This window comes from Saccoglossus kowalevskii, chromosome 22 (assembly GCF_978046115.1).
Source record: "Saccoglossus kowalevskii chromosome 22, keSacKowa6.1, whole genome shotgun sequence".
NCBI classification, from domain to species: Eukaryota; Metazoa; Hemichordata; class Enteropneusta; family Harrimaniidae; genus Saccoglossus; species Saccoglossus kowalevskii.
The window spans coordinates 9,031,157-9,058,839 of NC_140662.1; the positions used below are offsets into that span (position 1 = coordinate 9,031,157).

The following is a 27,683-nucleotide window of genomic DNA, read 5'->3' on the forward strand; positions in this document are numbered from 1 at the left end:
TGAAAAAGCCAAGTATACAGCTATTTATTTACCACTTATCGTAACTTCAGGGTTAGTGTTTATCGTGGAATGTTTCGATAGTGTCTCAGATCTATCTGTCAGTCTGAAGGCATGTTTTCGTGAGCAGCAAACCATCTTGAGTGGTTTATGCGCAGTGACAATGATTTATCTAATTTTTACCATGACTGATGTAAACTGAGGAATTCTCACCCAAGGAAACACTTAGTGAGTAGATGCTCTGAATTAAGTTGTATTCAAAATTGATGGTACTTTGATCTTACAAGTTGCCATAACTTGGTTACTACAAATGAAAACATAAATTCTAGAACACCCATTGGCCAATTCAAATCATGTGAAACAAATTTATGTTTTCAAAATCTAATGCGGTTGTTGTGTATCATTTCAAAAGCTGATAATAACATAATGATACAAAGTTCAGTAGTGACGCCTTCAGGAAGAGGTATCACTGCTACTAGGTGGAACCAGTTTAGTGCAGTGCTGTAATTTTAAAAATCATAAAAAAACAGGATCCGAAAAATGGTGTAACAGATGCATTCGTGTTTCAGATAGCATTACAAGGTAGAACAATGTGTCGTATGAGATTAACCACGCATCATTACACTAACTCCTATGTCAAAGTATGTAAATTTGACAATGCCTGCCCAATGTAGCCTAACTACTGATGCGCTTTTCGAAGTAAAAAGTTAAATATGACGAGTCACATTGTCACATTCGCGATTTTATGTATTACGGGAACTGCACATAAGCGGTTTTGGATTTACAGTGTAAACATACTATTTTTAAGTGTGCACAAGCCTTGTCAGGGGTCGATACGACGAACCGCGACTGACGGCGAAACGGAAAACCATGTTGTACCTCTTGTCGACCAAGCAAGGTTTGTGAAACAAAGACTCTATTCTTCGGAAACCTAGCTCTGTTGTCTAGGTTGTATACGTGGCTTGTATTGGCAATATAACGAACCCTTGTGTTAACTTACACAGGTAGCCCTGCCCACTTTCCTATTGTAGGAAGTCACAAAAGAATCAGACATAATTTGAGGAAATCGTCTGCAAAATGACTATCCAGCCCTGGCAAACGATTTATCCACACAAGGTCTATCACAAAATGCCGTCATAGTATACGTCTTACTTGATGTCAAACACAAACTTGCTCAGAAGAGACGAGACGATATGTTTAAATCGGCTAACAAATGCAAAACGGCCAACGGCCAGTCTTGTGACAGTGACTGTGCAATTAAATATCACGTAAACAGCTGACTAGTGTCCACGTTTGTGTAAACCCCCCCAAAAAAGCAGTAACACTTACCCAAAATAAGAAATTGAAGAAGAAAACTAGATATTTCACAATTTTCATGCCACCTTCAACCATCTTGACTGTTAATGTGTCGCAAACGACGAAAATTCAAGCAACGTATGGATAACAGTTCCCAGACCTTCTAGCCACTGAGCTTACAACAAAATGAAGCCCGAGTGATGCGTGATTCGATTTGCCCTTCACAGTAATATCCCTCCGCCAAAATGTCAAACGATGTTATATTTGCAAATCCATGCGTAAATAAACTTTTCGCGATATATTTTTAAAAAAATAATAAAAAATGAAAATATCACTTTATTATCTAAAATGTCGTTAAAGTATATTACACCCATTCCAATAAATTCTAGTGGACTATTTTTTTACGCGTAGGCGATCTATAAATAGTGAATTGCGTATTCATCACATGCGTTTATCTATTTACGCGAATAACAAAACTTGATATAATAACACTACCACAGAATCCCCCAACGAAATCATCACATTTCCGTGAAAAAACAATTACTACGATCGTTGAATTTGTTTAATTTAAAATTTAATGTTATTCGCCAGGCCTCTGAGCATTGCAGCAAAATGGCAGGCAATAATGGAAGCTCGTATTATTTTTTCTGTTCTGCATGTGTTTTTCTTGCTTTACGGGACTCTAGATCAAAGGCCATCGGAGATGATTCAGAAAGTCACGCGCACACAATATGATGATTACAGCCACGCGATTATGACAATGCAAGTAAACAAGTTGAAGGTGCAGCAGGTAATAAAAAAATGTTGTTTTAAATAGAGGGCGGCCTAATTTACTTTTCGGAATTGCCCATGTAATGAGGTATACCTCCATGAATTAATAGGCCTGATTCGAATGGGAATGACAATTTTTATGACATCCAATATTGGCCCATAAAAAGGATTTAAAAAAAAGATTTATTGAGGATTAAAAAAAAACAAAAACAAAAAAACACATTAATACAAAAATGTAGTTATATATGGGTGAAGTCATCCGAGAAGTTACTAGTACTCTGGACCCACGGTGTCGTGCCTAGAGACTCTTAGACTGTTATTTGTCTATGAAAGCAAATTGGTACCCAAGTTACGAAGAGGGTTTTGAAGGAAAAAAAATACAATCTGACACATATATAGCATACTAGTGTTAACAAAAATCATAAAACATTATCCAAACTAAAATTAAGCTACCTTCATGATAGTCTGAAATTGAAGAAATACGCGTTCTAAACACCAGCTGACCAAAACAGAAAACGAAAGACGAAATAGATTTCATAATACACTGTTAAATATATACAAGTGAAACAGAAAATACAAAGATTTCTCAACACAACGATTTCAAACATGACAGAACAAACCATATCTACCTAAACATGTTATCAGAAATACAAATGACGGTACTATTCATAACAGGTATTTATATTTTGTATAACCAATAAAAAATATAAAAAAATCAAACTATTATATTAACAAACTATAGCATGGTGTCCAACCTTTCAGAATGCCCTTCCAATCATTTGTAGATTTTTTAAAGTTTCATATTACACACATGTAGTCTATCCACAAACCAAAGAACTGTAATTTCTACACGTACGGTTATAATACACATTATTATCATAAATGATTATGAATAATGAAAAATTGTCGCAAATAAAAACTATTTTTCAGTTCATAGACATTTCATGGTAACATTGATACTACAACACCTACCAGTATTCACCAAGTCGTGTGGTTTAAATTACTTCCTACTTCGCGTCGTAAACTTACATATCTCCAAATAATCGGGGATAAGTAGTACTTATGTTTGACGATGCAAACATTTGCTGCTGATTTACTGTAAGTTAAAAACATGTTTTGGTTATACGCACATACATAATTGGATGTTTTGAATTTAAAACAGAGAAATTCAATGACAAGCTGTAGAACCAGCAATCACAATTTAGCAATATAAAAGGGAGACATACGCAACCAAAAATACCTACTGAAATCAGAATTTGCAAAAAATGTACACAGAATGAAAGAGAAGATAAATTGCACTTTGTTATATACGCCAACAAATCATACAAAACATTACATTTCCACAAGAAACACAGGATGATCTCCAGAAATTTAATTTCTTGATGACTTCAAAAAATGTTGTAATAATAAAAAAGACAGGCAACTATATTTATAACGCATTTCAATCAAGAAATGAAAATGATATGTAACACTTGCTTTATCTCATTAACAACTGTCTTCCCTTTTATGGTAGTAGTTATCACAACTAATCTTTATTGCTATTAACTGATAGAAACATATTTCTAAGAATGCAATAAAAAGTTATTATTTTTACATACTAACTTCCGAATATTTTCTGTTATGTTTTATTTGCTACTATGTAACACAAATGACTCATTATCCTATTTACATCAATTATTAATGACTTTTTGTGTATCGGTATTCTGAAAAAAAAACAACACATTATTGATCAACTAATGATATCCTCTTTCGTTCTTGTATGTGATTAATCCAGCACTATCAAGACAATGATTGTAAGGGAAATTGTGTGATTAATTTTCCATCTTCACTGGTTATACCAAGGTTTGTGTCTTCCATTCATCTATTCTGGGAACAGGACTCTCTAATAGAATAATATGTTAATTCTAATACTTCGTATTGCCCGGCCTCGTAACGCTATAGGAAGTGTGCCCTCACACCAGAGTAATAATTTCCTGTATCATCATTCAAAACAAAATGCGTTATTCTAAATTACGTCGTGTGTTTGAGATCACGGCGTGGGAAAAATTTTAATTAAACTTGTAAGGTGTATGATAAAACATTTATGGACTGGATACGACTTTTGCGGCCCGAGGTCGTGCGGCACAAGCGCCCGAGCTTGCGAGGGCGCGTAAGCCGTGCGACCGAGAATAATAGCAGATAGGTTCAGTGTCATTCAGCTCTGGCCGACGGAGGAGGGGGTGTCATGTTTGGCATTGACAAATATTATTTCTACTAAAAACACTTCGATTCAGACTTATTTGAATATAAAAAGCTTGAAATTAGAAAGAATATTATGCAACTTCAACGAGAAAAATTGCAAAAATAAGGTCTAAAGAAAATATAGGACCTCAAAATCTATCTTGTCCTGTTCCATCTACTAGGATTTGGTATACAATACATGTCCTGTTTCTGTCATTCAAACGGCAACTATGATGAAGTCAAATGTTTGTAAATTGACTTTAATAAATCATGTGACATATGTAAGGAAAGTAGCAGTACAAGACACCTCAGACCACAAAAGACACTTCTTTAGTGGTCGGAGGAGACACTAGCAATAGATTACAAAGCTACCTGGAGCTTAAAGCGGGAGGGTCGTCTCCTGCACACGCGCACAAATTGATAACACACACTACAGCCATTGTGTCATTGTTTACAAACAAGAGTCTATCCCTGAGCCTTTGCAATTTTAGAGTGTGTTGTTATCGTCAGCTTTAATATTGGTCAATGATGTTTGGGCTGCTTGTACATATTTGGCATTCAGGAATATTCATGAGTCGATCATTATCCCACTTTGCAAGCATTCACCTGTCAAACAGTCCTCATTTTCAGACAGTATCATGAATATGATATGAACATGAAACTTCTACAGTGAATTTCATGAGAACATGAACGATTTTTTTTTTAATGTTTCATATATTTCAAATTATTGAAAATAACTTTGACCAATTACAAAACATTGATGGATGGATGGCAATAAAGTGACCAATGCTTGAAAAAAAACAGCAAAGAGTCGCGAGTAATGGCTTCCATCGCCAAATGTACTATAAAATACTTTATTTTAGCTGGAATTAATTTTCGCTGAAAGACTTTTTGGGTGTTTTGTATGGAATTTATTTCCACTGATTTTTGACTAAGTTGAATATAAAATATAGGAAAAAAGGTATATTCGCTGGATTTTATTTTCCCTAAAATTAATTCCAAGCGAAAATAAAGTATTTTACAGTATTTTTGGAATTTGAGTGAAGCATGCCTTCATGAAATTCACTGTATGCTTTGATTTGCAAAAAGAAAACAGATATATGGAGTGTAATTCAATAGAAGCCAAATGAATTTTAATTTGTGTTATGCATGACACAAATTAAACAAACAAGAAATAGACTTGAATCAGAATATTTTATAAAGATTGATATATTAAAAATTCAAAATTAACACTTGCTAATCCATTGAACAGGTTAGTGAATAAAAGTGACTGTCCTACCAAAATGGTAGATGTACTTGTCCCTAGCAAGATAATATCAAACATATTATTCGAAATAAAATTCATGTTTCTTGGCTCATCACAATTTCATAAGTCTTAAAAACTCTGAAAATAATTTTCTGGACATTAGCAGTTTGGGACAACTCCACTTTATATTCAGATAGTAAAAAACTTTATATCTTTTTCCGCCAGTACACAGCTAAAATTTACCTGTCTAGGACAGATGGACAGGACTAATTTTGACCCTTATGAGTTATCATGGCTCCAAGAAAATCACGATCACTGGTGGATCAGGCATCAAAGAACCAAAAATTATGATGAATTATCGACAGCGATCTCAGACAACACGACAGACACCGAATTTTGTTCAATGTTTATATTATCGATGAATATATATATATATCAGTGATTAGATAATATATTGGACTACAGATATCCCAGTCAAAGTCATTTATTTATCAAAATTGATTAACCTTTTCACCACCAGTTCCCCCTTTTCATCACAATTAACAAAATAGTCTTGTTTATAGTTTGCACTGTCCTTCAGTAGATTAGAACAAAAATGGCCAAATTTTTTTTTTGAGTGAAAACTGAAAGTTTACTCAAAGTTTGTCTGTTGGCTCCAAAATTAGGTTTTTATTTCCAGAAATATTGAAGAAGAAAGTCTGGTGGTTAAAAGCTAAGACATTAATTTCGTGGCAAAGCATCGTTGCTATGCAGATGACGCAGATGTGTAAGTCCATGTCGACCACATCAACATCTTCAATCTATGGTAAAAGCATTCATTACCGGTATTTATTAAATATTTCATATAAAAACATTCATGTCTTCACGAGTTAAGGGTAAATTACATGACTGGCTGTAATTAGCCAATTTTAATTCGTCGGTTGACTTAACATCGGCTGATAGGTGAAACTACATGACTGATCATTGTTAGTACTTCGTTTAACCGTTAAAAAAAATGGATAATACTGTTAAGTTTTGATTGTTAGCAGATGTGTTATGAAAAATTTTGATATGTTGAAATTCAGTTCTACTAATTATATTATTAGTTTTATAAATACACAAAATTCATCATAATAAATAATCTGTGAAAAAAATGATTTATGAAAAAAAAAATGTGATTGATTTTATAACTTTAAAAAAACACACAAAAAAAACAGTTAAATGATATGAGGTCAATGCAAGATTTGGAAAATAGTTTAATTATGTTAGTGCCAGGTGATATGCAATCAATAATATTGCAAATCAGTGAAAATCGGCCAATGTTGTAGCAGTGACAATTATTCAGGAACCATAATTTTGACTTCTCGAATGTCATGAATCATGAAATCGTGACAATTCCAAAGATTGAAAATAAAGCAGTTCACAGTATATCACTCTTTTCCATAACAGAGCTGCATTATTTACATTGAATATAAAGTGTAAGATTATTTTCAGCCAGCAATGGCAGACATGAACCAAGTGTAGACGCTAAATGTCGCCCTCTATTGTCTCAGAGCAGCGTTCTTACGAGTGTTTCATTTGCCTTAGATGGCTCTGCAACCTTGCTATGTCAGCGTCAAGGTTAGCGAGACCTTGTCGAAACTGTCTCTCGTCCTGGGACGTCACTGTTGATGTCGACCCTGAAGTCAGTGATACAATGTCATCCATAGTTGTTTCAATCGTACCGGCCCAATCATAGGGTTTCTGGACAGTACTTCGATGCAAACCAAATTGACTGTTCATTGGCATGCTAAATTCATCATCAAATTCTGTTTCCCTGGTTACATCATCAACATAATCATGATCTAGTAAGGTTGTATGATTCGTAAAATCAGGTAGCTTGTCCGAGCTGATTTTGGAATCGCTTTGAATTCGAGAATTCGGGTCATAATAGTACTCCTTGTGAGTATCATGTGCGAACGTCACAGTTTTCAGATCGTTTTTCACTGGCGAGGAATGCTGAGAATGTCCTGGCGTCAATGTACCACTGCTTAGCGTAGTAGCATTTCTACCGTTAATCGGTGAACCAAGAAGGTTTTCTGAGAAAAGCGGTTTTTCCCTGCTCAGCATATAACTATATTCATCTACTTTTTCACTCGGAAACTTTTTATTAAACTCTTCAAGATTCTCCTTTGTCAGCTCACCCAAGTTCCTTTTAACTGGAGATACTCGATGGTAACCATGGTTACTGCTGCTACACTCTTCATCACAACTATCGGTTAAAGTCTTTGCTAGTGCATCATATGACTGGCCATTCTCTGTAGAAGGATCGACAAACTGAAATGTTTCTTTTAATCGCGAACGTTCTGGAGAAATACCAAAATTTAATGATCTCTGAGCAGGGCTTATCTTCATCTCTTCACTGGGAAGTGCAGTATTGTTTGTTGGTGATCGGAACATCGTCCTCTCCAAAGTCGGGGGCGTTCGTTTCTTATCCGTTGTGGTTTGTCTTCTCACTGTAGCTCTGTAGTCGGGACTGAAATCTTTTTTCTGTGGACTTTGACGTGATCTGTAGCAACAAAATGATGAAAACAATATTGTTAACCATTTTTGTTGAGCTCATTTGGGGGAAGAGAGGTCATGGTGAAGCAAATTTAGCAAAACATCTTTTCTTACAATGAGACTATTGGCATTCTAGCTAAATTAGGTTTTATTAATTCAGCATTGCAAATTCATATTCACTAAAATCAAGTATTTGTACTATTTTGACAATATTTTAAACTGCTTACTTTAAATGCAATTGTTTTTATGTACAAAATTGGATGCAACATTCAACACAGTATTGTGTATTTTTCTTGTTAAATTTTTTTGGGCCAAATAGACATAAGTTCCTGTTGATCAATTTATTTTTTGTTAAAGAAAGATGACTATTGAATTTGATATTCAAAAAGTCAATCTCTTAAAATTTCAAAATACATCAATGAAATTTCCACTGCGATTCTTTAGGCAACTTGTTCCTGTGAATTTTCTTAAATAATCAAATTCTTAAATAATTTTGTTCACTCGTTTGTTTGTCTGAATCAGTAGTTATTTACATTCCTTAATGCGTAATAATGTCATTTAAAACAAACGCTATTTGAGACTCACAGTAAAACTACAGAAAACAACAAAGAATCTGAGGGAATCTTCAAAGAACTCCGGCAATTTGCATATATTCATATCATCAAATATTTACATCACAGCTAGCTTATGAATGATCTCAGATTGTAGCATTAAAGGACGGTGGTCGTTGTGTCGCACATGTGCAACATTTGTATTGATAAACATTGATTTTCCCACAATCCAATGCACTCTTCTAATGGAAAACACAAAGAGTTTTGACCTCAGCACAACGTGCACTAATTGCTGCCCGTGACTCCTTTGATACTTTCCTATCACTAAAGAAATTAATTAAAGCATGGTAACGTCTCAGTTTGCACTCATTTGTCTGCGCAACAATCAAAGTCACCATCGATGTTCATATAAGACCCATATCTTGCACATACCACCGCCCCTTAAAACAGGTTGACAGAAAAGTCCCCAGCAAAAAGAGATTTATCAGAATCTAGTAACCAAATGAAAAATCACAGGGAAAGCCACAAGGTGATTTTTTAACCCAACAAAATCAAACAAATGAGCAAGTCAACAATTCCTTTCACACATACAGGTAGCAATTAGACGAATTACATTACATCCCATATTGTGAAAGTATGGAACAGGGTGAAATTACTATTGTATTTATTCAGTAGTTTAACATCTATTGTTTGGATACATAAACTGTTAAACAATGCATGCTATGTTCGTTAAGTATAATTACTGGCATGTGACCATACATGTCAATAAAATGACTGACAGCTGTTAGAATTATTTTTAGTAACAATAATAAAATTGTCAGTTTTTTATTCAGTCAATAATTTAACACTTGCATTGAGCAGTAACTTTATTAATATAAAATAATTTGTATTTGGAATTTGCAATGATGGTTTGATATTTTAAATTAAACAGTTCAACACATATCCAGCTATTTTTCACATTCATTTTTATTATCCATGGAGGTTTTCAGCAAGTCATATATTGAAGGGCAGGAACAGTCATGCTACCCGTGTTCAAATTTATTGTAAACAATGTCTTTTACATGTGGTTGTACTTTAAAATGACTAATTTTCACTGGGTTTAAATTTCACTAATTTACCATTTCAGGCATATTCAGGGGGTTTTAAATTCACGGTTTCGTCATTTAGAGAATGTGTTCTATGCTAAATTTTACATATTCACTGGGTTTTAATTTATATGCGCATTTTCCAGTCAGCGAAATAAGCAAAATTAAAACCCATTGAATAATTAACCCTTTTACAGTATATGTCGCAATGAGTCCCATATCGAACAGGGCGTGGCGTGAAAACCAACGCGCTTTAAACAGAAAAAATGTTTGATTTTATCTTTTTTTTCAAACTTTATTACAGTATTTGCTTTATTAGTAGCACATGTGCTAAATGATAGTGTGTGTGGTCAACATGAATTATATTTTAATGATCCACCAACTAATAAATGCAATTTGTGTGCAACTATTAGAGATGCAGCTCTAATACAGAAAATACAGTAGTTTTATTTTGCCGATATGAATAGGATTTGGTATTACTGTTATTTTACAGGTTGAGATAACATGTGACAGTGACTATCACAGTGTCAGTGGATGTCCCAACTGACTGCCTTGGTGTCCAACACACTGTCAAATATGTTATCCACAGTTTCAAAGCATGTACTGCATTGTCAGACTTTCTGACATTAAATTGAAAGCCTTTAGAGTACAAAATTTTCCAGCACAGAAATGTTATCTATGGTTTAATGTAAAAGTTTAGTTTAATTTTCATTGATACCAGAGGTACATTACTTGGGGTTTGCAATACGCATAGTTCTGTAGGGCGACATCATGTCAAGATCCCATTCAAGTCTCATCTTGTAGATAGCGAGACTGAGACTGATGCTACGATCTTCTGACATGACATATATCAATGTTCAAGGTTTGTAACAAAACAATAAAACATGTCTCACATGTAATACATCAAAAATGTACAGAAAATATAGTTATCATAATCTGTCATATCATGAGCAGCTATTTTGATCCACCTGTACCTCCCAGTATTTTTATATTTTGAGCATATTCAATGGGTTTTAAATTCATGGGTTTTCTAGTGAAACAATGAGTTCTACATTAATTTTACATGCTCATATAAATTTAATTAGAAAGTAGATTTAATTTAATTGAAATTTAAACCCTGTGTAAAATTACTGCTTTAAGTATCAAGATACAAGCAGTGGTACACTATAATACACATTCAACATTTTCTTTACCTTGTGGGAGGGTTCGGTCTGAGTAACCGCTCCAATCTTTGCATAGAATCTTGCGGTACACTCCAGTAGTTGCTCCTCTCACTTGGTTTGTGGGATTCTAAGTCAAGTAGAAGGTTACTGACACTCTGTTGAAGATCCCTGTTGATATAGACAAATGTGTTACAACACACAAGGAACAGTACGTGTACATGTACCGTTACATATTACAGTGAAACACAAAAAACAGCAAATGTACAAATACATGATGATCACAGATGGGTGTAAAATGATCTCAATTATTCATTTGGTTTTATTTTTTACATATTTTGCTTATAGCTAAATTAAAACCCAGTGAATATGACAACGTTGACAAAAAAATATATTGTTGCTTCACAAATCAGGGAATATCTTTATACATACAGATAATGAAAAACTTGTGTTTTCATAATTTCATCCAATGAATATCTACATTTACAAAAGCAGGGGAGTAGTCACCTGTGCATGCGTCAAATGACCGTAGCGTGTCATTGTTTACAAACAAGCATATACCAATGAGCCTTTGCGTTTTTAGCGTGTGTTGTTATCGTCGCTTGGGAATCAATTCCCACGCATGCACAGGTGACGACCCTCTCGCTTTAAAACAATGTTTTAATTTCATGATGAGCCATACCCCATTATTTTTACTAAAATTTAATCCAGTGAATATATATCTCAATCTCAAAACTTTTCAGTTTTTGAATTGTTGAATTTTATGTTAACTGAATTTAATATTTTGAGCATCTTTTGATAAAAACATGAAGGGATGATTTTTGCATGAAATAAAAGCTTTGTTTTAGTAGCCAATGTACAAAAAATAGCTTAATAAAAAACACTGATACACATGTGTGCCTGATTTACCAATACATACAGATAATGAAAAACTTTTCAGTATTTCATCCAAGGAATACCTATGTTTGCTACTAAAATAACGTTTTGTTTTCAATATAAACCATATCCCCATTTAAAAATTTTTGAAAACAGAGTATCAAGCATCTTTTGAAATGACTATATAAAACTATAAGACTCTGTAAAATCAAATCCACTAAATCTTTTCATAACCAGACTTTCTCACCCAAATTGTTTAGCACTTTTTCTTATATTCTTCAATATTTCTGGACCCTAATTTTGACAGACAAAATTTGAATCAATTTTTACTCCAAAAATTTGGCAATTTTAGTCCCAATCCCCTGAAAGAAATTGCAGACTATAAACAGAACTATTTTGTGAATTTTTGATGAAAAGAGGGAACTGGTGGTGAAATATTCAAATCAAAATTGGCTACACTGGTGAATGTGTTATGTAGATGTAGAAGACATAGCCACGGAATGAACAGTGCAAGGACCAATCACAAGCAACAATGGTTTTAGGAAGACATTTTCTGACTTTTTGTCTGGTGTCTTTTTGAGAATACATGTGTGAGAGAGTCATAAAAGAAGTGATAAGATTTATACTAAACATACTCATTTAATACTTTCATCCTTGTGACTTCTGCATCTCTTTGTTTCATCGCCAATCTCAAGATATCATTCTCTTTAACGCTGGCTTCTAGCGTGATTTCAGTAGCTGCTAATTTAGCTATGACTTGCTCATGGTTGTTACGCAGTTTACTCAAATCTCCTGTCCATTCCTGACGGCTTTTCAGATGATTAGAGTCCTTCAGATAAACAAGAGATTTAAAACTGCAGTTTAACATAAAATGTGTGGGTCATACATAAATACTCGTTTCTGACAACCAGCTGCTCTATTTGATACAATTTCAGATACCCTAATTACCCACAGACGCAATGTAATTCTATTTGCGTATGCGTTAACTAGCAACAGGCAAGGAAAGGACAGAAATATAAAAAGTCAAATAAACAATATACATGCAACCCCAGGAGAAGTCAGCAACATATTTTAAACAGTTTTAAAAAACAATGTATTTCACAAAAATAGGCCAATGGCCTGTTGCTCAACGGCTATTGTACAAAACATTAGTGCTGTATATGACAAATACCCCAAAAGGCAGTGAGTGAGACAATAACACATAATGCTAAAAGTGGAATTTTTTACAAAAATAACAGAAATATTCAATAAAATTAGAATCAAATAGAGCTTAAAAAGAACTCTAGCGTGTTGAGAGAATAACATAACATGATGTTTGCAATTATCTGAATTCGTAATACATGTACAGTATATACCAAGTTTTGTTGAAATATGTTGAATGGTTCTTGAAATAGCACCAAAATAGCTTGAATTTCACTAGCTGATATGCAAATTAGTTAATTTGCATAAATGTCCACCAAAAACTAAATATATATCTGGAAACTGTCCCAACACATCTATGCACCAAGTTTTATTAAAACATATTAAATGGTTCTCAAGATAACACCAAAATAGCCTAAATATTGGTATGTAAATTAGGCAATTTGAATAATTTTCCACCAAAATCAATCATGTCTATACACATTTAAATATGTTGAGTGGTTATGTTTTCATTACAATCACAATAGACCAATCATAGAAAACTTAGAACTCCCATGTGCTATGTGAGAATGAGAAACAGTTGATAGAACAAATGGGAAACATTACATATCTCCCTGTAAGCTTATAATTTCAATATGGCATCATTGTATAATCTTCCCAAGTTTTGTCCATTTTCCGACAACTGTAGTGCATTAAGCCCCTTTCACAATTGGTGCCAAACAGACTACAACGGCTTGCGACTCGAAATTGTTCCCGTTGTACGACTCGTTGTAGCCGTTGTACCACTTATTGTACGATCCAGATGCGACAAAATGGTCGCATCTCGGTCGTGAAAAAAAACCGTGCTGCTCCGATATTTTGAGCGACTGACGCGATGAAAAATAATTGCATGACAGGCAGTACGAGTGTTGTGCGACTTTGTACGCACTTGTAAGACCCCGAACGAGTGTTGCACGAGTATTTTCATGTCGTACGATGATGCGTCCTGTCGTACGAGTCCGTTGTACCACCCTAAGACTATTGGAAGACCTGTCTTGCCCCCTTTGCAACGTTGTACGATTTTTTTTCACCCCCGATATAAGCTCGAGAACTACTGAGCTTTCATCCCAAATGTCTGGACCATCCATACTGTAAACATGGCTGCTGCTCGACCAATAGCTCCTGGGAGGCTCTTGCATTTGCTAAGTCTGAGAAGGCACTGTATACTAAATAAATATAATATTTGTATTTCAAAACATGCATGGTTACAACAAAAATTACGATTCTATATTATTATTAATAATCATCCTAATATTACACTGGACATATGGTATGCATCCATGCGATTTAATTGTGTCCGATGTTACAGCGGCCGTCACCGCAATAATTGGACTGGGTATCACCCAGGACAACCATATGTTAGCATTTGTTTCACTAAATGATCCTAAGTGATCTGAGCCATCGTATTTATAGGCCAACACCTCGCGCGACAGGTGGTGCGGTGTGTCGCACAATGGGTCGTAGCCTTGTACGATCGGTTATAGTAGTCGTACAACGGGTCGCTAGGTCGCGCGACATATGGCGCTACAAAACGCATCATCGTTCAACCGTTGCAGCCATTGTACGACTGTTGCACCCGGAAACATGAAAATAATCGCAAGATTACGTCTCACGACTGTTGTATCCTGGTGCAGTGGTTGTTCACCTCTTGTACGATTTTATATATTGCTTGCGACTCAAAGACAACACTTCTACAACAGGACGGATAAAATATTTTCGAAAAAAAAAATTATCGCATGAGTGAGGCGCCAATTGTGAAAGGGGATTTAAGGAGAAGGTAATCATGAATTTCTGAAATTTTTGATAAATTTGGCCACATTCAGTGACTGGGTGAAGTGTCATCCAAGCTACATGTGTACCAAGTATCAAAGAATTTGGACTACTGGTTTTGAAGAACAAGTCAAAAGTACTATTTTTGATGAAAAATGACAAAATATTTGCTAAAAATAGAGAATTGAAGATGTCAACACAAAATGAACAAATAGAGGTCCATCCAACGTATATACTATGTTGGTTTGAGAGCAATCGAACTACCAGTTTCGGAGGAGAAGTCGAAAATAGCATTTTTGACTAAAAATGAAAAAAAATATTCGTTAAAAATAGAAAATTGAAGATATGGACATGAAATGAACAAATCTGATAGAGGTCCACCCAAGGTATATACCACGCGAATTTGAGTGCAATCGGACCATCAGTTTCAGAGAAGAAGTCGAAAAATGACCATTTTAAAATATTCGCCAAAATTAGGAAATTGAAAATTTCCTTACCAAATTAACAAAACTGATAGAGGACAACCCAAGGCACTATCAATATCAGCACTGTAGACCACTTAGTGTCATAGTAGCATAGAAGAAATTTTAGAGTTTTGAGGGGCTAATTTGCATAATTTTTGGCAGATTGACTTTTCATGAACAAATTACCATCTACACACGCCAAAAATCGAGTCAAACGTTTCGTCGGTTTTTGAGAAGAAGTCGTGTACAGACAGATAGATAGACGGATGACAGACGCAGGACAGACGCAGGACAGAAACCCATCGCATAGGCTCAGCGGTCCTATGGTTCGTTGAGCCAAAACCAGTACAAGTTGCAAAGAACAGATGACGAATTATAGTGTCCATTGTTAGAAACACCATAGTTACAAAGATGAGGCGACGGTGGACAAGATGACAGGAGAGAATGAAAAAAACTATTTGATTTTGTAAAAACTAGTTTTGTGGCTCTCGCGCTCAATCTTGGCAGCCATTAGCATTGTGAGTGGAAAAACAAACAGACTTACTTTCTCATCCAAGATCTGCATCATTTTTTTCTTCTCATCTTGATACTTGTTTAGTTCTTTGTTTAGTTCATCTATTTTGGTAAGCAGCATATCTCGGTGTCTTTTATCATCCTTCATCTGTTTCTGTATTGTTGCGTTCATTGTCTGAGCCGCTAACACTAGATAACATAATTCAGTGAATGTTTGAAGTCACATTAGTATTACAGAAGCGCCCTCTATTTAAACAGAAGTTTTGAAAGAAACCACCACTAGAGGGCACTAAAAATGTTTTACTTCACTAAATGAATTTGTGCATCCCAAAACCAAACTAATAATGACAAGACTGGCCTGTTGCCATAATGTTGTTTTCAATCACATCATTGAACATTCTGCGAGTATAATAAATTAATGGTGACACCTGGAGTACCGTTATTTTGAGGAAAAATGTTCACAAGTTTTCACCAGACCTTTTAACACTTTGAGCAGGATCATCAACTTTTGGTGATATTTACAAAATGATTTTGTCTGTTCTTCCTCAAATGAAATGTTGATAAAAATTCACAAACATTTTGATCAAAAAATAAAAGCAACATCTGAAACTGTCTGTATAATCCAAAATGCTGATGAAATTTACTGAATATTATATACAAAAAGTGAAAATATTTGGACTCAATTTTGGGCAGGAAAAATATTTGGTTAAGCACTTCAAAATAACAATAAATATGTTAGATTGATATTGATATGTTATATATTCTAATGTAAAAATATTCATTATTATGCATTATCAAAATAAACAAGCAGCCTATCGGCTGAGATAGCTCCGCTGTTAGAAATGCACATTTCAATTAAAGAACTGAAGACATCATCAGAAAATGAACAATATGTATAGTATCAAAGCAATCGGACTTACAGTTTTTAACAAGAAGTCGAAAATATCACTTTCTACCAAAAATGACTAAAATATTCACCAAAATTAGAGAATTGAAGATATCATCACGAAATGAACAAATCTGAGAAAGGTCTACATGTAGTATCTATATATGTAATATCAAAGCAATTGAACTTTTGGTTTTTAACAAGAAGTCGAAAATATCACTTTTTACCAAATACGACAAAAATATTCACCAAAATTATAGAATCCAAGATATCATCACGAAATGAACAAATCTGAGAAAGGTCTACATGTAGTATCTAAATATGTAATATCAAAGCAATTGAACTATTGGTTTTTAACAAGAAGTCGAAAATATCACTTTTTACCAAAAATCACAAAAATATTCACGAAAATTAGAGAATTGAAGACATCATCACAAAATGAACAAATCTGAGAGAGGTCCACATGTAGTACCTATATATGTAATATCAAAGCAATCGGACTTCTGGTTTTTAACAAGAAGTCGAAAATATCACTTTTTACCAAAAATTACAAAAATATTCACCAAAATTAGAGAATTGAAGATATCATCACAAAATGAACAAATCTGAGAGAGGTCCACATGTAGTACCTATATATGTAATATCAAAGCAATTGCACTTGCGGTTTTTAACAAGAAGTCGAAAATATCACTTTTTACCAAAAATGACAAAAATATTCACCAAAATTAGAGAATTAAAGATATCATTACAAAATGAACAAATCTGAGAGAGGTCCACATGTGGTACCTATATATGTAGTATCAAAGCAATTGCACTTGCGGTTTTTAACAAGAAGTCGAAAATATCACTTTTTACCAAAAATGACAAAAATATTCACCAAAATTAGAGAATTAAAGATATCATTACAAAATGAACAAATCTGAGAGAGGTCCACATGTAGTACCTATATATGTAATATCAAAGCAATTGCACTTGCGGTTTTTAACAAGAAGTCGAAAATATCACTTTTTACCAAAAATGACAAAAATATTCACCAAAATTAGAGAATTGAAGATATCAACATGAAATGAACAAACCTAAGAGAGGTCTACCCAAGGTACATATATACACCAAGTATCAAAGCATTCAGGCTTGTAGTTTTCAAGAAGAAGTCGAAAAAGTAAAACATTGACACGGACGACGACGACGGACAATCACTCATATGATAAGCTCCGCTCGACAAAGTCGACAGCGGAGCTAAAAAGTGTCAACTCAAATTGTTTTTTTAGTCAAATCCATTTATTTTAACTACTCTACTTACATTCAAAACCCATAGTGCCATCTTTATTCTCCTTTTCAGAATGTTCACGTTCTTTTAGCTGTTGATTGACAATCCTCAGTCTTCTCCTCAGCTGTGAGTTCTCGCTTCGTAGCGGCTGTAACGCCAACTGTATGTCTGTTTCTATGTTGATTGTCTCCCTGACATGAGGAATAGCATTGGCGGCATATTCGATTTCGTCAAGAAGTCGACTGATTTCAATATCACCTTAAGATAAATGAAAGTAAAGAGGCATAAGTGGTGAAGTAAAACTACCCAAAAAAATTGTATCTATTTTATATTACTAAATTATAGACATTACAGCAATTACAGATTATGTGTTAAAATGTAAGGTTGACATAAAAGTTGAAAACTATTTAAAAAAAAACACATTTTTGGCAATTTGCATAATATTACCATAATATATCAGCATATATTAGCATACATTTGGCATATATTTGCATACATTTGGCATATATTTGCATACATTTGGCATATATTAGCATATACTTGCTATATATCTACATACATTTGGCATATATTAGCATATATTAGCATACATTTGGCATATATTAGCATATATTTGCTATATATCTGCACACATTTGGCATATATTAGCATATATTTGCTATATATCTGCATACATTTGGCATATATTAGCATACATTTAGCATATATTTACATACATTTGGCATATATTAGCATACATTTGGCATATATTAGCATACATTTTCCATACATTTGGCATATATTAGCATACATTTGCCATATATTTGCATTTATTAGAATACTATCAACAGACTCCTTGCATTCTGTAAATGCATTAATTATTCACTGGGTTTCAATTTCGCTATTTAAAATTCAAATTCTTCGTTCATTCTTCGTTGAATTTTGAGTCTAGCTTACCTTGCATTCCTGTAACAGCCCTCAGCTCTCCAAGTAAATATTTCAATGTGTGCACCTGATTAGATTTTGTATTCCGTGATTGGCTTCCTGGAGGTGTTTTTCCCGGCGTCTTAGAAATGTCTACATTTTGATTGGTTGCTTTGGCATTTTCTTTTTCTTGAAAACTGCCTCGTTTTGAGGAGTCACTTCGGCTTTTTTCAAAGCTTGTATTAGATTGAATTTTAAACGGACTGATTGGTTTACTTTCTTGCTCAGGTTCTATATTCAAAGTGCCGTCCAGACTGGCGTTTATTTCTGGCTCAGATAATTTTGCATCTCGATGTGATTGATCTTTATCTTGAACCACTGTTACTGATTTGTCCATTTCTTTAGAAGAGTTGATTCTGACGGAGGTAATGCTGCCCTGGCTGTTGAGGGGAAGATCAGCCCTCAACTCATCTGCAAAATGTTGGAAATTTTCATATCCTGTTACTGGAGTACGTGGAATTCCCTCTGTTGATGAATCAACATTGGCAGGTGGGTTGTCAATAGGCTCATCAGTTTGCTGTGGATACATCGCTGTATGATGAATGGAATAATCCGGGGCAGCAGGTCTTGGTTGGGAATTGTAATTGCCATACGTTTCTGTCACAGGCAAACGTTCATGCGAAGGAGGTAAAACATTTGGCATTTGGGAATGTACCGGATAATATTGTGGAGTATCCCTCTCAGGAATTTCAACTCCATAGTTTGGGTTGGAATGATAGTACACATGATCAAAAGATGGGTTCCTATTGGATAATCCTTGTATGGCATCAGAGTAGTGGGCATTACTTGAGTAAGCTAAAGGGTCTGAATGATACCCCGTAGGATCTTCATCAAGATAACCAAACTTAGCATTAGTTCTGGAGTATAAATGTCTGTCTGAATAGACAGGTCCTTCATGTTGTCGCAGATATCCAGTGTGTAGTCCGGGGAATCCAGCAAAAGGCATGTGAAAGTCAGGTCTCTGTTGCAAAAGATGAGGGGGTGGAGCAGAACCACTGCTCATGTGATATGGTTCATGTATCGGATATTTATTATACTGGACTGGAAAACCATGTTGTTTCTCCCTTGATACTGGCCTTGCATGGTCTACTTGTGTTTGCTTGGATGGAGAGTTGATCGGGGTAGATGAGGGCAATCTCTCATTATAGGGTGTACTTTTGACCTGTGCACTCATATCTTGGTCAGCTTTGAAAGGCGACATTGGACGGCTTCTTGTTGACAAATTGGGAGATCGATTGACATGAGAAAATGAATCTGAAATGAAACAGTAGAATAGGATTCAATTGCGTGCGACAGAAATGAAGCAAAAAATAAACTTTTGTGGAAGTATTTCATTTTCACTCTGGAATGATTTTCAGCGAAGTCAGTGAAAATAAAATTTAGTGAAAGACCTCCATACTTTTGTATATAAATTTATTGTGGCATTCTGTGAAAATAAATTCCTGAACAAAATAAAGTAATCCACAATAGGCTAATGCTTCTATGTGTATCTACCAATTTGAAATCTGTGAAATCTTCAGGATGGAAGAATTTACATACTACATACAGCTTTCCAATATATTATAGAATGCATTCACATACAGTAAACGTACATGTTTAACCTTTTAGCCACCAGACTTTCTCACCCAATTTTTTTCTGCTCTTTATTGTTACAATTCTTCAATATTTCTGGAAATGAACCCTAATTTTGGAGACAACAAACAAAATTTGGGCCAATTTTCAGTTTCTACTCAAAAAATTTGGCTATTTTTTGTTCCAAACTTCTGAAGGAAAGTACAGACTATAAAGAAGACTATTTTGTGAAAAGCAATAGGTAATATAATATAAAATAGTCCGGAATGGGTTTAATGATGCCATTTTCCTCAAATGTGGATAAATGTTGATTATCATAACACTAAATTTTAATGTTTTCAGTGCTAGATTTGTAATAAATTATAACCTTCGCCAAAAAATACTGTAAATCCCTTTATATTTGTGATTTAACAATCTTATGACAATCACTGCACAAGGTTTCACAATTTTAGTTCAAGCAACCAATATTTTTCCAAGTAAAATTTTGTAATTTGAATTTAATTGCCTAACTATTTTGTAGATGGTCCCTGAAGTTGACTTCAGCATTCTATATGTTAAAGGGGAATCGCTCAATCCCATGGATTGCACCAAAGAATCATGGGACACTATTGTTTATGTTGTTTACAATGTTAATTTATCTTTTGTTATCCATTGTTATTTTAATCCAGTAAGTAAATTTGTTGTAAAATTAGGCTTAACTGGAAGGTGCCCCTTTAAAGGGTTTACAGTACAGTAATTTATTCCTTTGCTATCAAAAAAATCCAACCACATTGGCCATGATGCTTGAAAGGTTCCACAGAGAACACTGCTTGCTGAAAGAGCACAATTTTAAATTTTATATATAATAAATATATAATTTTTTATATAATTTAATTGTGATTCACATACCAGAAATATCTTGCTCAGCGGTTGGAACCTTCAGAGCTCTCTGAGGTGGCTTGGGTTGGGATTTCTGACGGGTAATAACCTGAGGCTTTTTTGTTGCTTTCACAGCAGGCTTGGCCGCCACTTTGCCTTTCTTTGTACACTTCTGTGGTTTAGTTCCCACACGCTCTACAGGGATAAAAGTTGAAATAAGAAAAACTCAATGGTTTAATGTTACAGGTACAATTTAGAATATCGTGAAAGGAAGACATGTCCGGTTTGTCTAAAATCAGTCAGATTTGGGGGCACAATCCAACAAAATACGGTACTGTCAAGCCTGTGTTAGTGACTACCTCTGAATAAAGACTATCTGCCTGTAGTGACCACTTTTAGGCAGTCCTAAGGCATAATGTATGAGCAACCTGTATAAAGATCATCCGTCTTGTGTGTCCACTCTTTTAGCAATCATTTTCAGACTGCACAATCATTAAATGAACGAGGCAATTAAGAAAGAAATAATCCAACCTCTATTGTTTTTTCTAAATTTAAAAAAATTAAAAAAAAAAACACACAGTAATCAGAAACGCAAATATTCAGTCGTCCTTCAGAAATTCTAAATCCCTATGATTTTATCAAAGAATCTTACACAACCTTGCAACTAGCTAAAAAGTTGGCTGTTATCAAAAACAACACAACTGCAGTGTTCTCACCAGAAATTAAATACAAACAAGTCATTGTCAATGACACGTCCCCGTTCCGTTCATATTTAAGTGACATATACATTCAAAGCAGATCATGACCGAAATGCACCTGCATATGTACAAACACATTGTGCTAAATCTGAACAAAATCCATCCATGCATGACTGAGATCCGGTTCTGGAATTGTGAAAATACGTGATTTTGATGCATTTTCGGCCTTAAAATGGCCATCATTTCGCTATTGTTAAGCAGATCATGAAACAAAGGCACATATCTATTTGTGACATGATGTACCATGTGTGTGTGAAGTTTGAACTTGATCAATCCAGACATGTCTTGGATACGGATCCAGAACTGAATTCTTTAACAAAATGGCCGCCAGTCGGCCATTTCGAACTTGATCCGAAAAAAAAAAAGACGTGCATCAAGGTCCTATTATGTTTAATGTATGTACCAAATTTGAACAAAATTCATCCATGCATAACTGAGATACGGGTCCGGAATGGTGAAAATGTGCGATTTCAATGCATTTTCGGCCTTAAAGCGGCCGCCATTTGGCTATCGTTAATGAGATCATGATACAAATGCACATACATATTTGTGACATGATGTACCTTGTGTGTGTGAAGTTTGAACTCGATCAATCCAAGCATGTCTCGGATACGGATCCAGAACTGAATTCTTTAAAACAAAATGGCCGCCAGTCGGCTATTTCGAACTTGATCCAAAAAAAAAATGACGTGCATCAAGGTCCTATTATGTTTAATGTATGTACCAAGTTTGAATGAAATCCGTCCATGCATAACTGAGATCCGGGTCCGGAATGGTGAAAATGTGCGATTTCAATGCAGTTTCGGCCTTAAAGCGGCCGCCATTTGGCTATCGTTAATGAGATCATGAAACAAATACACATACATATTTGTGACATGATGTACCTTGTGTGTGTGAAGTTTGAACTTGATCAATCCAGACATGTCTCGGATACGGATCCAGAACTGAATTCTTTAAAACAAAATGGCCGCCAGTCGGCTATTTCGAACTTGATCCGAAAAAAAAAATGACGTGCATCAAGGTCCTATTATGTTTAATGTATGTACCAAGTTTGAATGAAATCCGTCCATGCATAACTGAGATCCGGGTCCGGAATGGTGAAAATGTGCGATTTCAATGCAGTTTCGGCCTTAAAGCGGCCGCCATTTGGCTATCGTTAATGAGATCATGAAACAAATACACATACATATTTGTGACATGATGTACCTTGTGTGTGTGAAGTTTGAACTTGATCAATCCAGACATGTCTCGGATACGGATCCAGAACTGAATTCTTTAAAACAAAATGGCCACCAGTCGGCTATTTCGAACTTGATCCGAAAAAAAAAATGACGTGCATCAAGGTCCTATTATGTTTAATGTATGTACCAAATTTGAATGAAATCCGTCCATGCATAACTGAGATCCGGGTCCGGAATGGTGAAAATGTGCGATTTCAATGCATTTTCGGCCTTAAAGCGGCCGCCATTTGGCTATCGTTAATGAGATCATGAAACAAATGCACATACATATTTGTGACATGATGTACCTTGTGTGTGTGAAGTTTGAACTCGATCAATCCAAGCATGTCTCAGATACGGATCCAGAACTGAATTCTTTAAAACAAAATGGCCGCCAGTCGGCCATTTCGAACCCGATCCAAAAAAAAAAATGATGTGCATCAAGGTCCTATTATGTTTAATGTATGTACCAAATTTGAACAAAATCCGTCCATGCATAACTGAGATCCGGGTCCGGAATGGTGAAAATGTGCGATTTTGATGCATTTTCGGCCTTAAAATGGCCGCTATTCGGCTATCGTTAATCGGATCATGAAAAAAATGCATGTGCATATGTCCCATATAATGTGTGATGTATGAGTGAAGTTTGAACTCAATCGGTCCATGCATGTTCGAGATACAGGTGATCACGGACGCACGGACGCACGGAAGCACGGACGCACGGACGCACACAGGGCAAAACATAAGTCCCCGTTTTCGGACTGCGTCCGAACGGGGACTAATTAGTGTGATTGCTCCATCATAGAAAGTATGAAACAATTACCAATCCATATGGAACCAGAGACAGAAATTAAGTATTTTGTTTCTCCTTATAACAGAGACAGCGTACTCAAATGTTTAAAGCGTGAGGGTAGTCACCTGCGCACGCGCAGGAATTGAATCCCAAGCGACGATAACAACACATGCTAAAAACGCAAAGGCTCATGAGTAGACACTTGTTTATAAACAATGACACACTATGGCCATCTGAGCATGTGCAGATGACGACTCCCCTGCTTTAATATGTTTGAATTTTGTTCTACACTTGTGAAATGACACTTATATTTTCGTATATTTTCGCAAGACAATTTGTCTCATGGGAGTAAAAAAACCTGGGATAAAAACCATGAGACAAATGATTCATGTTTCATGTCTTGTGAAAACACTGCAATTGATTCTGTTTCACCTGAATCTACGTGAAACTCCAAAACGACTATTCAATTCTACAATAATCACACATACCACTATCATCACTCTCTAGGATATTAGCCAGCAATGCAGCACATCTATCTAAACCTCTGTTAGCGTAAACAGTTGGATCTTCTGAATCTGTAGAGTACAGAGAATACCCAGAATCCACAGATGGAATTGACGTCTTCCTGAAAAACAAATTTAGTAATTTAATTTTGTACCCATCTAATAAGTAGAGCATACACTTCAACACTTTCTTAGTGGCTATAAGTATTTATCAAAATTTGGGGAAAAATATGAATGAAATTAAGTCAATATTTCAGTTTTATTTGTCACTTGAATGGTTAAATTACCTATGCTGCATATAATTATATTCTCCCAATATAAAAACAGTGTGGAGGTACTGTTACAGTGCTTTGTTTTACCACCACACTATACATGTACATCGCCAGAGTCAAGTATTTCCTCTGACTTTTTAAATCAAATTGATAAATTACTGAAAACTAAAAAATTATGATTGTTGTATCCCTCTGATTAATTGTGTACATTTAGAATATTAATCACCACAATTACTGATTGAAATAATTAATCTCTATTTTGAAATTGTGAATTGTTTCCAAAATTTACTAAAAATCTGACATCAGTATATGGAAATGGTTTATTTCCTGCTCTCCTATATCAGTTATGCAGAGACCAAAATACGTTAACCAATCCTGTCTGAGAAAGCTGCTTGGATGGAATTTGCAAACTAAATAGTTGATCAGATGTGATAAATAAGACAGGAGGCTCTAGATACATTGTTAGACTGGCCCAGCCATGGCAATTTTATAATTTTATATTTTGCTAAGATGCAAAATTACCAGGACTGGTCCATTCTGAAGCGTAATCATTGCTATAACTTATTCATGATATGAACACTTCAAGAAGAGAAAAGTAGGCATGTGCTAGCATGAAGAATTCTACACATCGTATCACGTGTGTGTTATAGTTATAGCAAAGCAGGTTAGATCAAAAGCTGCCTTTCTTATTGGTTGACAGCTTAAAATTAACGCTACTCATTAGCATATTTATCACCACAAAAATGCAGTGACAATTATAGAGGGTGCGTCTCTCCCCTCCCTTCCTCCCTCTCTCAATTATAACCAAATTTCTTTACAATTATGAATAGGCTTTAACCTAAAATAATTTTTTTTTTTAAATATTGAAAAATGTTATGGGTATAAAATATTCACATGTAATAAAACGTAGTGATACACCGAGTTGCAAATATTTATAAAGCAATAAAAAGGCAACTAAAAATACTATCCTTTAATTTCTATCTTTATTTTGTAATTATTACTCAACAGCTGAAGAAACACTGGAGAAAATATATGTGTTTCCGAGTAATTCATTTCAGATTTTGTACTTACAGAGGATCAAAATCCTACTTCAACTCGATGTTAAATGTTAGCATTCAAGTACTCAAAGTGATTTTATTTATGCTGTATTTCTACAGCTGTACTATCATTCAATTTAACGCTGCAATTCAGTATCTTTAATGTCAATAAATTGTTTTTTTAACAGTTATGCAGAAATTAATCATATTATGGCTTCAAATAATTTGTGGAACTGTAGCAAGCTTTACTCATATTTAATAACAAAGAAATGTTAACCACCAGAGTGACTTGTTGTCAAAGTTACTGTGTTGGAATGTTACTAAATCATGGATAAAATTAGGTACTAACCAAATAAGTTTTTGTTTGCAGCACAAAAAGTGCTGCCAAGTCTTTTCTGACAGCTTGGATACAGAAAACAAGCAAGACAGGAAGGTTTTATGGTTCTAATCCAGTATTTTAAAAACACAAATATAATTTTAGCTTTCTTTCAGTGTACAAGGCTTGAATGTCACAGACTCATTGCAGGTGCCTTAGTGCCTGTTACAACTGAGGGAATGTTATCGGACTTTGGCATTGAAATTTCTCTCAACTCCCAAGTTCAACCACTGCAAGTATCATAATTATTTTGTTAAATAGACATATCATTATTTTTCTTCTGGGTAAAACCTTGAATTCAACTAACACTTACTTTTTGTTAGTTTTAGTAGCTTTGCTTGCATGTCCTTTGGCCACCAGTGATCCAGCAGTCCTGCTAGTCTACGGAATAAGACAACAAATATTATCGTATAACAAAAAGAACCGTAAACTGCTTTTTTTTTTGCGGCTAAGAATTTTCAAGATTTGAAAAATTTATGACAAGTCCCTGACACTCATAGAAGATTTTCATTCAGAAGATTGGGACAAAAATAGCCAAATTTTTTTTGAAGTAAAAATTGTTAATTGAATTTTGTCAGTTGGCTCTAAAATTAGGGTTTATTTCCAGAAATATATGAAAACAGTGCAGACAAATTTGGATGAGAAATTTGGACAATGGTGGTGAAAAGGTTAAAATGATAAGTAGCACACTGTTTTGCTTACAAATTAACAGTATTGATATCAGCTTATCAGTACAGACTGTTTCATTTGAACTATCAATATAATATTGTTTTTCTGTCTGCAAAACAGAGAGCTATATTGCAATTAATACAGGAGGTCGGGTTGCCTTTTCATTCACAGTGAAAAAATGGAACATTTTTCACTAGTGTCAGTAGTGAAATTAATTTATCCAGAAAATTATTAGTAATTAAGAATTTAGGTTAATAGAAAATAGTGATATTAGTAAAACAGGTCAACAAATTCAAATCACAAACACTTGGCTATGAACTTGTACTGATATGTAATGTGGGTGTCTGGAAACAGACACAATGTGCAAAGCGCCTGGTCATACTAGAAGCGACATGAAACGGTAAAAAAATTAACAAGATCCAGTAACAAAGTTGTTATGTTATTGTTGTTTACAGTCAACATGATTTCAAGAATACCACAACACGTTGTTACCCATATCACGTATTACCTTGGTTTTTGGCTTCAGTTTTGACTTAACGACAGGCATGATCTTGGCTAGAACTTCACTGAAGAGTAACCGATCTTACGTGTATGTGCCACTTCCGCCAAGATTGGATGGCACTGCAAACGAAAACAGAGTCAGTAAACAGTACAAGTCATCGGACACACAACGAACGAAGAAGTGTTATCTCTACGAGGCATCGTATGTCGCTAGAATGTCGAATGCGCCGTGTTGGTCCGTGCTCATGCAGAAAGAGGTTGTAATATACGAAACACTCTGTGATCAATGAGTAACGGAACATTTTCTACGCGAACTGCAGGCTTCGACATGTCACCCGCAAACTTCAACCTATGACCTAA

At 34.9% G+C, this 27,683-nt stretch overlaps 2 protein-coding genes across 2 annotated transcripts in view; both read right to left on the reverse strand.

Moving 5' to 3' along the window:
• LOC100377233 (CD63 antigen-like) overlaps window positions 1-1,489 on the reverse strand; it is a 34,041-nt gene extending 32,552 nt beyond the window's left edge. Inside the window, exon 1 of the mRNA XM_002736818.4 lies at window positions 1,327-1,489. Within this exon, the coding sequence (XP_002736864.1) occupies window positions 1,327-1,389 (63 nt within the window). The 5' untranslated portion in view covers window positions 1,390-1,489. The remainder of the gene's footprint in view (window positions 1-1,326) is intronic.
• A 3,988-nt stretch (window positions 1,490-5,477) lies between these two features.
• On the reverse strand, window positions 5,478-27,683 carry LOC102809339 (uncharacterized). The gene is made up of 10 exons (XM_006819043.3): window positions 27,331-27,683; window positions 26,467-26,534; window positions 24,454-24,590; window positions 21,225-21,389; window positions 18,738-20,018; window positions 17,835-18,059; window positions 15,680-15,837; window positions 12,358-12,551; window positions 10,880-11,017; window positions 5,478-8,057 (listed from the first exon to the last, which is right to left on the reverse strand). Exons 1-10 carry the CDS (start codon window positions 27,367-27,369, stop codon window positions 7,073-7,075), a joined length of 3,390 nt encoding a protein of 1,129 aa, XP_006819106.1. The 5' UTR covers window positions 27,370-27,683; the 3' UTR covers window positions 5,478-7,072.

Bases quoted from the DNA above. Each gene is read 5' to 3' on its own strand.
- LOC102809339 (XM_006819043.3), bottom strand. From the start codon at position 27,369: ATGCCTGTCGTTAAGTCAAAACTGAAGCCAAAAACCAAG. The intron at 24,591-26,466 runs GTAAGTGTTAGT...TTTGTTTTTCAG, and splicing joins GCTACTAAAACTAACAAAAA to GAAGACGTCAATTCCATCTG. The intron at 20,019-21,224 runs GTATGTGAATCA...GTTTCATTTCAG, and splicing joins CGCTGAGCAAGATATTTCTG to ATTCATTTTCTCATGTCAAT.